The following is a 12,211-nucleotide window of genomic DNA, read 5'->3' as shown; positions in this document are numbered from 1 at the left end:
CCTATCAATATAACAGAAGATATTTCTAAAAAAAGACATTTATGAATCCTTATTTTACCTAGTTTGCTTATGCTTACTCACAGACTACAGCATTTGTCACATCATGTAATATTAGTTGATATCATATGCCATTAGGAGTAAAGAAAGCGACACTAATCACTGAAACAATTTCTAAAATGTACACAATCAGGTAATTTATTCAAGAAGTTCTAGAATCTATTATTACCGCTTAATTCTTGTGAGTGTAAGTGTCCTTGAGGTACTTCATTATATGATGTCTTGCAGAGGCTAGAAACCATTTCCCTTTTCCTGTCAAAGAAACAGCCACATTAGAAAGCAGCACAAAAACGAAACAAAACACCACACACACAAAATATTTATGCCATTTTTCCATTAAAATATTAGCAAGCCTATCAACAGTTTGAGATTCTCCAGTCTCTTACTCCATAAAAACCTTTGTTAAAAGACCATCCAAGTGATAGTGAATTATATACTCTTCATCCCAGAATTCCCACCTTGCTTCTTTTAGACATCTCTCTATGGAGCAGAATTTACCCTGGTCAGTAAGCAGTGCCCATGATTCACTATCCTTTGGCTGTCGTCCAATTTTTGCTACTCTTAATTCAAGTCACAGCAAATTTTATAGAAAGTTATTATAGAAAGGAAAAACAAGAGTATCTTTAAATAGCAAAGAATCCCAGATTCCACAACCTGTCAGTAAAAATTTTTTGAAAAGATGATTTATCTAATCACCTAACATGTAAATAACTCAAATCATAGAATGTTAGTGTTAGAAGAAATCTCAAGGGTCCGTCTAGTACAAGATTCTTGTACAGATGTGGAGACTGAGGCCCAGAGATATAAAGTGAATTGTACAAGAGCCTAAGCTAGCAAGTGAGGTCAATAAGGACCCAACGTTAAGTTTTTGAATTCCACATACAGTGATCTTAGCTCTACGCCACCCTCCCTAGAGCATAGTCTTAGTTTGCACAAACTATTTTGCATACTTTATGTGGAAATGATAGATGATTCTGAAAAGAAAAACCCAAATCTTAATGCAACATTTAAGGGAAAAAAAAAAAAAAAACAACAATGATTTAAATACCGAATAATTGAGGAAGATGTACAAAGGGGTGATAAAGTCTTGTGAACACTGTACTGATTCGGAAACTTGAGTGAAGACCTTTCTTTCTTAGTCATCTTCTCCTTCAACAGCTTCACTGAGGAAGAGGCAATCTAGAGCCAAATGCAGGAATGTTGGTGCCTGAGATCACACTGGTAAACCAGCATTACTGGAAAATAAACCTCTTAAAAAGATAGCTAATCATATCTGGGTTCCTCACTGATGTAAAATTGCTTTTTGTAATGGAATTAGAGTTTACATACACTAAAATTTTAAATAAACTATAGAATTTTTTTTGCAGAGTCATGTTTTTCTAAGTATGCAACTAAACCACCTTATTAATGTCGTGTCAATTTAAAATAGTGGATTTCACAAAGCAGGGCAAATCTATGGTATAGTGAAGAGAAGACCACCAGATTCTAGGCTACATATATGGGCTTTGACTAGATGAGCAAAATAATGTGGAGAATCAACACAGTTATTCAAATAACACAGGTACTTATGCTTTAAATCATCCTCATGACTGAGAAAATTATCCACTTAACATGTATATGCATAAGCATGATTCAAAAGTGGCAAGTAGCTGGGTAGACAGAAAAGCATCACTTTAGAAAATGAGGACTGTAATAATAGGTGTCTTCAATTTTACGTGGAGCCTAGAACCTTGTTTACATGGAGTCTAGGCCCCTTTTGAAGCACAGAAGTATGCAGAGTAAAATCTGTCTTTGTCTCAGCTCCAGGCTGGAAAAAAAAGAGAGAGAGAGAGAAGAAAGAGTACTCCTCTGGATTAGTTATAGTGATAGATCTACCCACACAAGTACAGAACTCAAATCTACACTAAATATGTGGGGTAGGAGAATAGAAACCAAAAAAGTCATTTAAAGTTGTCCCATGTTCATCACATCTCTGAAGTGCAGTGCAGAAGAGAATTCAAATTCTCTTGGAGGAGAATACTCTAGATCCAGACTCACGTGAGATTCCCACAGATTTAGATCAACAATATATGAGAAAATAAAAAAAAGTACAAAGCACCCAAGGACATAAGTTAATGAGTAAGAAGCAGACAAAGCAATAAACAGAAGATTTAGATCCACCAGGGACTTTATATTATATTTATCAGGTATCAGTCTTGAAACAACTAAAGAACATGACCAAAAAACACGACATAAGGCAGATTATAAGAAGAACCAAATGGGGGTTCCAGGGTGGCTCAGTCGGTTGAGCGTCTGACTTCGGCTCGGGTCATGATCTGGCGGTTTGTGAGTTCAAGCCCCGCGTCAGGCTCTGTGCGCAAAGCTCAAAGCCTGGAGCCTGCTTCAAATTCTGTGTCTCCCTCTCTCTCTGCCTCTCCCCTGCTCATGCTCTGTCTCTCTCTGTCTCTCAAAAATAAATAAATGTTAAAAAAAAAATTCTTTTTAAAAAGAAGAACCAGGGGCGCCTGGGTGGCTCAGTTGGTTGAACGTCCGACTTCGGCTCAGGTCATGATCTCGCGGTCCATGAGTTCCAGCCCCGCATCGGGCCCTGTGCTGACTGACAGCTCAGAGCCTGGAGCCTGTTTCAGATTCTGTGTCTCCCTCTCTCTCTGACCCTCCCCCGTTCATGCTCTGTCTCGCTCTGTCTCAAAAATAAATAAACGTTAAAAAAAATTTTTTTTTAATTAAAAAAAAAGAAGAACCAAATAAAGTTTCTAGAGGTAAAAAATATAAGCACTGAAATTAAATTCTCAATAGACAATTTAAACTAGAGATTATATTCAGCTGGAGAAAGATAAACGAGAAAGCAGATGGGAGAAATTACCCAGATGAGATAGACAGTATATCTAAGTACATCATATAGTGAATGAAGCAGGCTGAATGGTGGCCCCAAAAAGATAGGTCCATGTCCTAATCCTTGGAACCTGTATATGTGACTTTATTTGGATAAAAGGTCTGTGGAGAGGGAACAAAGTTAAGGATCTCAAGATGAGATATACAATGAAGTGTTTATAAAAATGGAAGGAGACTTGAGATATAAACACAGGGGAGAAGACCATATATAGAGCAAGATGGGGGCCAAGATTAAAGTTATGCTGCCACAGCCAAGGAATGCTCAGGGTCACTGTTACAACAGCAGAAGTGTTAACAGAGAGTATAGTAATAAAAATAAAGATCTAATGGAGAAGGAAGGGGAAAATGTCATATTCTTCTGAATGGGTTCCTTGTTACATTTTTTGTAAAAAAAAAAAAAAAAAAAGAAGAAGGAGGAGGAGGAGGAGGAAGAAAAAGAGGAGGAACAGGGGAAGGAAGAGAAAGAAGAAGAAATATTTAAGATTGTGACATTTCAGGGGTACCTAGGTGGCTCAGTAGGTTAAGTGTCTGCACAAATTTCAGTTAAGGTCATGATCTCATGGTCATGAGATCAAGTCCACGTCAGGCTCCAGGCTGGGTGTGGAGCCTGCTTAGGATTCTCTCTCTCCCTTTTCCTCTGCCCCTCTGCCCCTTTCCCCTGCTCACACTCTCTCTCTCTTCTCAAAAAAAAAAATGATTTTGATTGATGTGACATTTCAATACTTGGACTAAAATGTGATGGAATGTTTGAAAGCTAAAAACAATGCTCAAAAGTAAAACATTTTCAGATCATATGTACCTCAGTTCTTTCAGTATGCAACTGTACTTGTAAACTTTTCTTTCTTCTGAACTTTTTCTCTCCTGAAAAATCAGAGGATTTCTCTTCTCCACAGAGGAATATTGATGTTTCATACCTAAATTGCACAGAAAATTGGAATAATTCCTGAGTTGCTTTTTTTCTTACTTTTTCTTTTTTTCATCTTTTACCTATAGAAAATTTCAAGCATATACAAAAGTAGACAGACTAATGTGATGATTGGGGCGACTGGGTGGGTCAGTCGGTTAAGTGACTTTGGTTCAGATCATGATCTCATGGTTCATGGGTTGGAGCCCCGCATTGGGCTCTGTGCTGACAGTTCAGGGTCTGGAGCCTGCTTCAGATTCTGTGTCTCCCTCTCTCTCTGTCCCTCCCCCACTCATGCTCTGTCTCTGTCTCTCAAAAATAAATAGACGTGAAAAAGAATAATGTGACAATCTTCCCATGTACCCATCACCCAGCTTCAATAATAGGCAATCCTATTTCAGCTATATCCCTACTCCAGTTTCTTATTATTTTGAAGCAAATTCCAACATCATATTATTTCATGAGTGAAAATTTTAATATTAATTTCTACAAGGTGCTTTTTCTTTTATTTTTGAAAAAAAAAATTTAATGTTTATTTGTGAGAGAGGCAGCGCACAAGCAGAGGAAGGGCAGAGAGAGAGAGAGAGAGAGAAAGAGAGACAGAATCCGAAGCAGGCCCCAGGCTCCCAACGCAGGGCTCGAACTCACAAACTGCGAGATCATGACCTGAGCAGAAGTCAGACGCTTAATAAGCCACCCAGGTGCCCCAAGGTGTTTTTTCTTTTAAAAAACCACATTTAAAACACAATTATGACACCCTAAAAGTTAACAATAATTTCTTAGTATCATCAAACATGGTCAGTGTTCAAATTTCCAATTGTTTCATAAATGTCAAAATTTATTAACACTCTGCATAAGGATTCAGTAAGGTCACCATTACAGTTTGTTGATTGATGTGTCTTTTAGATCTCTTTTTTTATCTATAGGCTCTTTTTCCAAGTCTTTTATCATCCTCATTATCACTATTGCCAGGCAATTTGTACTATAGATTTTCCAGTCTGGATTTTGCTAATTATATCACCATAGTTGTAGAATTTTAAAGACTTGATCAGATTAACTTCAACAGATTAAGTGTTGAACCACTAAACTGTACACCTAAAACTAGTATTATACTATATGTTAACTGGAATTCAAATTAAAACTTAAAAAAGATAGCCAGGTGATTTTAACGTGTAGATAAATTTGATAGTCACTATGCAAACCACAGGCTTGTTCCTATTCAGAACTCCCATCAATTGGTCTATAACTCAGTATTTTATAAGAAATACCTTATTCTTCCTTATAAAGGAACTAAAAGCAAAACTAAAAGCTCTTTAGCAGAAGTGGCTCCTTTTTAGAGTAACCTGCTATACAAGGGCTACTTAAGTAATACAAAGGACAATGATAGGATTGAATCTATAACATCTTCAGATGAATTTGGCCCCAAGCAAAATTGTGATGTAGAGGTAATTTTTATCATGCACCTACCTCACTGCCCTTCCTTAGCAGGTACCTTGCCCTTTTGACTCTCTATCCCTTTAAATCTAATCCCATGAATTCCTGCCCTGAGAGTGCCATTACCTTGCTCTTAGCCCCCTGAATCTGCCCTATTATTAGTCTCCTCTGCAGTCCTCCACTCACAAAGGGAATGACTTTAACTCTTTTGATTACGACCCAGAGTATAAAATACATTTCTATTGAGATGTAGTACACATATACAAAGAGAGAGAACTGAAGTAATTTCACAAAATAATACTTATTATGTGAAAAACACTCTAGTGTCTTCAATATTATTCAAATTTCTTTTTAAACAAAATACCAGTTAGTGACCTCCTAAGTTGATTTTATAACACACAAGTGAGTCATAATCTAGAATCTACTGCTACTTTATATCACCCATCCTCTCCCCATATATCTCCATTGAGATCTTCATATTTCTGGAATAATTATGATTTCCACATTACTACATGATTTTTCAAATCCTTTATTATTTTTCTAAAGTATAAGTGTGTTTATGTTATGAGCTGCCTCAAACATTTTACAGAATTGGGATGACTTACTATAAATAATGAATAAGTGAAAACATTTGTTCTGTATCCTATTCTTCTAGGGCATTGTGTCTCCCAGGTAACCTAGTTTATACAGTGCTAATGAAAGAATGTAAAGGAACACTTCCACCATCTCCCATTCCTTCCTAGGTGACAAGTTTTATTGCGATGTTCTAGAAATAATTATTTTGCCTTTTGTCACTGAACATAAAGGAATAGTGGGATTCTCCATGAGATTATCACCAGATTTGTCAGCAGGAACCTTGCAGGCCAGAAGGCAGTGGTATGGTATATTTAAAATCCTGGGGGCAAAAAAAACCAAAAACAAAAACTTGCCAACCAAGAGTACTCTACCCCCCAAAGCTGTCCTACAGAACCGAAAGACAGATAGTTTCCCAGACAAAAAAAAAAAAAAAAAAAAAGGCTAAAGGAGTTCATCACACTAGATAGACTGACCTTATAAGAAATGTTAAAGTGGGGGTGCCGAGGTGGCTCAGTCGGTTGAACGTCCACCTTCAGCTCAGGTCACGATCGCATAGCTCGTGAGTTCGAGCCCCATGTCAGGTTCTGTGCTCAAAGCTCAGAGCCTGGAGCCTGCTTCAGATTCTGTGTCTCCCTCTCTCTCTGCCCTTCCCTTGCTCACACTGTCTCTCTCTCTCTCTCAAAAATAATAAATAAACATTAAAAAAGAAAAAAGAAATGTTAAAGGGAGTTCTTCAAGCTAAAATGAAAGGATGCTAATTAGTAACATGAAAACAAATGAAAGTGTAAATCTCACTGGTAGAGGTAAACATATAGTTAAATTCAGAATACTGAAATCTTGTAATGGTGGAAGGTAAATCACATATAACTCTCACATAAAGGTTAAAAGATAAATGTATTAAAAACAACAATAATCTGTTAATGGATACACAAATATAAAAAGATGTAAGTGGTGACATCAAAAACAAAATGAGAGTGAGGTGTTAAAATGCTGAACTTTTGTATACATTTGAAGTTAAGTTGTTACCAGTTTAAAATAGGCTTATAAGATGTTTTAAATTTTTTTTTTTTAACGTTTATTTATTTTTGAGACAGAGAGAGACAGAGCATGAATGTGAGTGTCAGAGAGAGGGAGACACAGAATCTGAAACAGGCTCCAGGCTCTGAGCTGTCAGCACAGAGCCCGACGCGGGGCTCAAACTCACGGACCGCGAGATCATGACCTGAGCCGAAGTCGGACGCTTAACCGACTGAGCCACCCAGGCGCCCCAATGTTTTATATAAGCCTTATGGTAACCACAAAGCAGAAACCTACAGTAAATATACAAAAGATAAAAAGAAAGGAATCAAAGTATATCACTAGAAGGGCACCTGGCTGGCTCAGTCAGTGGAACATGTGATTCTTGATCTCGAGGTTGTAAGTTTGAGCCCCACATTGGTTGTAAAGATTACTTAAAAGTTAAAAAATATAATTTTAAGTATATCACTAGAGAAAATCATCAAATCACAAAGGGAGAGAGTAAGAGGAAGAAAGGAACAAAGAAAACAAGCAACCAAGCCAGAAAACAAGCAACAAAATGGCAACAGTAAGTCCATACCTATCAATAATCACCTTCAATGTAAATGGACTAAATTCTCCAATCAAAAGACAGAGTGGCTGAATAGATTAAAAGAAAAAAAAAAAAAGACCCAAATATCTGCTGCCTCCTAGAGACTCCCTGTAGCTTTAAGGACACTTATAGACTGAAAGTGAAGGGATGGAAAAAGATATTCCATGAAAATGGAAACCAAAAGAGGGCAAATCTAGCTATAGTCATATTAGACAAAATAAATTTCAATAAATATTTTTTGTTTTTTGCTTTTTAAATTTTTTTAATGTTTGTTTATTTTTGAGAGAAAGAGACACACAGAGAGTGAGCGGGGGAGGGGCAGAGACAGAGGGAGACACTGAATCCAAAGCAGGCTCCAGGCTCTGAGCTGTCAGCACAGAGAGCAACACGGGGCTCAAACCCATGAACCATGGGATCATGGCCTGAGCGAACGTCAGTCACTTAACCAACTGAGCCACCCAGGCACCCCTCAATACGTGTTTTTTTTTTAATGTTTATTTTTGAGAGAGAGAGACAGAGCATGATTGAGGGAGGGGCAGAGAGAGAGAGGGAGACACAGAATCTGAATCTGAGCTGTCAGCACAGAACCCCATGTGGAGCTCCAATTCACGAACCGTGAGAGCATGAACTGAGCTGAAGTTGGACGCTTAACTGACTGAGCCACCCAGGTGCTCCCATCAATGGATGTTGTTTTTTTTTTAATGTTTATTTATTTTTGAGAGAGACAGAGACAGAATGCAAGTGGGTTAGGGGCAGAAAGACAGGGAGACACAGAACCCGAAGCAGACTCCAGGCTCTGAGCTGTCAGTACAGAGCCTGATGTGGGGCTCAAACCCACGAGCTGTGAGATCATGACCTGAGCCAAAGTCGGACGCTCAACCGACTGAGCCACTCATGTGTCCCTCAATGTATGTTTTTAAGCCAAAAATTACAACAAGAGACAAACAAGAATCATTACATAATGATAAAGGGGTGAATTAATCAAGAGGATATAGCAATTGCAGTGTTTATGTATCCAATATTAGAGCATCTAAACATATAAAACAAATACTAACAGATCTGAAGGGAGAAATAGACAGCAATGCAGCAATAGTAAGGGACACTTAAATACCCCCACTTTCAACAGTAGATAGACTAACTAGAGAAAAATGAAGGAGAACATTGAACTTCAACTATACTGGAAACCAAATGGACCTAACAGACATATAGAGAGCATTCTATCCAACAGCAGCAGCATATACATTCTCCTCAAGCACACATGCAACATTCTCCAGGATAGATAATTTGTTAGGCCACCAAACAAGTCTTTAAAATCTTAAGAAGACTGAAATCATATCAAACATCTTCTGTGACCACAAAGGTATAAAACAAGAAATCAATTACAAGAAAAAAAATGAAAAAAATCACATATGTAGCGATTAAACAATATGTTCCTGAACAACCAATTGGTCAAAGAGAAAATCAAAAGGGAAATAAAAAATACCTGGAGACAAAGTAAATGAAAACACAGTATACCAAAACTTATTGGATGCAGCAAAAGCTGTTCTAAGAAAAATGTTTATAGAGATAAACACCTACATAAAGAAAAAAGAGGGGCACCTGGGTGGCTCAGTTGGTTGAGAGTCCGATCAGCTCAGGTCATGATCTCACATGACAGCTGATAGCACAGAGCCTGGAGCCTGCTTTGGATTCTGTGTCTCTCTCTCTCTCTGCCCCTCCCCCACTCACACTCTGTCTCTGTGTCTCAAAAATGGATAAACGTTAAAAAATAAAACTTAAAAAAAAGAAAAAAGAAAGATCTCGAATAAACAACTTAATTTTATACCTCAAGGAACTGGAAGGGAAAAAGGAACTAAGCCCAAAGTTAATAGAAGGAAGGAAATAACAAAGCTCAGAAATATAGACTAAAAAGACAATAGAAAAGATAAAAGAAGCTAAGGGTTTGTCTTTTGAAAAAATAATCAAAATTGACAAATCTTACTAGACTAAGAAAAAAAGAAAAGTCTCAAATAAAATCAGAAATAAAGAGGAGACATTCAACTGATAACAGAAATACTAAAGCTCATAAGAAATTACTATGAACAATTATATGCCAACAAATTAGATAACCTAAAAGAAATTTATAAATTTCTAGAAACATACAAGACTGAATCATGAAGACATAGAAAATGTGAACAGACCAATTATTAGTAAGGAGATTGAATCAGTAATCAAAGACCTCCCAACAAAGTCCAAGATGGCTTCACTGGTGATTTCTACTAAACATTTAAGAATTAACACCAATCCTTCTCAAACTCTTCCCAAAAACTGAAGAGGAGGGAACACTTCCAAACTTGTTTTATGAGGCCAACACTACGGGTAACAAAACCAGACAAGGACACTACAAGAAAAGAAATCTGCCGTCCAATATCCCTGATAAACATAGATGCAAAAATTCTCAACGCAATATTTCAATAGTACATTATATTAGTACAATATTATTACAATACAATATTAATACTAATTAGTACAATACAATACTAATATTGTACAGTATTAGTACAATATACTAATATTTCAATTGTACATTAAGAGGATCATAGACCATGATCTAGTGGGATTTACTTCTGGAATTCAAGGATGGTTCAACATAGGCAAAAAGGTAAATGTGATACCCCACAATATAGGGAAAAACCCATTCTTCTTCTGTGTTTCTCCTTTACTCCTCCATGACTACCACACTCACAACACTTCCGACACCAGATGTGTGAGGTATTCTTCCCCACCACCAAGCAATTCTCTGCCACACCAACTGGGTGTGGCACCAACTGGGTCCTACAATTTACCTCAATTCTAACACTATCTACCTGGATATACTGTCAGATTCCACAGGTTAAGGGATCAGTCCCACAAGACTGCTCCCACCCCACTTGTGCCAATCACAACTCCAGATTGTGACCTGTGCTTCGGACTCATCACCTATAAATGAGAGGCTCCCAAAAGACCCTCCTTGGATTTGATTAATTTGCTAGAAGAGCTCACAGAACTTAGAAAAATAGTTACATATGTTTACCAGTTTATTTTTTAAAATATGATAAAAGATACAGGTGAATAGCCAGATGAAGGGACACATAGGGCAATGTCTGGCAGGATCTTAGCACAGGAGCTTCTGTCCCCAAGGATTTGGGAGGACATCAGCCTCCTGGTATGTGGATGTGTTTACCAACCTGGAAGATCTCTGAATAGGCCTATACTATTGAGATTTTTATGGAGGCTTATTCATGTAGGTAGGATCAATTATTAATTCCATTTCCAGTCCCCTTCCCCTCTCTGGAGAACTTCTAGGTTGGTGAACACATCCACAGACTAGGAGGGTGACACATCCCAACCCCATGGGGACAGAAGCTCCTGTGCTTGGGACCCTCCCAAACCTCACCCAATGAATATCTTCATGTGACTATTCTTCTGTATACTCAGTCATGTCCTTTAATAAACTGCTGAACATAAATGTTTCCCTGAGTTCTGTGAGATGCTCTAGCAATTAATTAAACCTGAGTAGGGGTCATGGGAACCTCTGATTTGTACCCAAGTCAAACAGATTACAAAATCAATAGACAAAAATCAGTTGTATTTCTATACACTAACAAGAAACTATCAGAAAGATAAATTAAGAAAACAATCCCATTTACAATAGCATCAAAAAACAAAATACTTAGAAACAGATTTAACCAAGGAGGTGAAAGATGAGTACACTGAAAACCATAAAACATTAATGAAAAACACTGAAGAAGACACAAATAAATGGCAGGATGTTTTGTGTTTGTGGACTGGAAGAATTAATATTTTTAAAATGTCTTATACTACCCAAAGTGATTTATATATTAAATGCAATTCCTGTCCAAATTCCACTGGCATTTTTTGCACAGAAGTAGAATAAATAATCCTAAAATTTGTATAGAATCACAAGAGACCTCAAAGAGCTAAAGCAATTTTGAAAAGGAAATAGTAACACTTGTAGAACATAGTAAGCTCTTCGACATTGGACAATAATGTTTTGGATTTGACACAAAAAGCAAAGGCAACAAAAGCAAAATTAACAAGCGGGACTACATCAAACTAAAAAGTTTCTGGACAGCAAAGGAAACCATCAGCAAAATGAAAAGGGAATCTACAGAATGGGAGAAAATATTTGCAAACCATATATCTGATGAGTCAATATTCAAATATACAAGGAATTCATACAACTCAATAACATAAATAATCCAATTTTAAAAGGACTTGAATAGACATTTTTCCAAAAAAAGACATACAAATGGCCGACAGGTACATGAAATGGCTCACAATCGCTCATCATCAGGGAAATGCAAATCAAAACCATAATGACGTATCATCTCATACCTGCTAGAATAGCTGTTTTCAAGGAGGCAAGAAACGAGTATTGGCAAGAATGTGGAGGAAAGGAAACACTTGTGCACTGCTGGTGGGAATGTAAATTGGTGCAGCCACTATGGAAAACAATGTGGAGTTTCCTCAAAAAATTAAAAATATAACTACAATATGATCCTGCAATTCCATTTCTGGCTATATATCTGAAGGCAATGAAAACACTCTCAAAGAGATATCTGCACTCCTATATTCATCACAGCATTATTCACAACAGCCAAGGTATGGAAACAATATAAATGTCAATCAACAGATAAATGGCTAAAGATGTGTCATCACACACACACACACACACACACACACACACACACACACAC

At 37.2% G+C, this 12,211-nt stretch overlaps 1 protein-coding gene across 2 annotated transcripts in view; it reads right to left on the bottom strand.

Moving 5' to 3' along the window:
• Positions 1–12,211, bottom strand: part of EFCAB13 (EF-hand calcium binding domain 13) — a 112,753-nt gene that overhangs the window by 87,439 nt on the left and 13,103 nt on the right. For both annotated transcript variants that reach the window (XM_042917168.1, XM_042917169.1), the window contains exons 4-6: positions 3,749–3,863; positions 1,106–1,236; positions 227–309 (exon numbers count right to left, since the gene is read on the bottom strand). In XM_042917168.1, the coding sequence (XP_042773102.1) occupies positions 227–309; positions 1,106–1,236; positions 3,749–3,863 (329 nt within the window). The remainder of the gene's footprint in view (positions 1–226; positions 310–1,105; positions 1,237–3,748; positions 3,864–12,211) is intronic.

Source organism: Panthera leo, chromosome E1, assembly GCF_018350215.1.
Source record: "Panthera leo isolate Ple1 chromosome E1, P.leo_Ple1_pat1.1, whole genome shotgun sequence".
NCBI classification, from domain to species: Eukaryota; Metazoa; Chordata; class Mammalia; order Carnivora; family Felidae; genus Panthera; species Panthera leo.
Note: the sequence above shows the minus strand (reverse complement) of the source record. Positions and strands in the feature narration are given on the sequence as shown.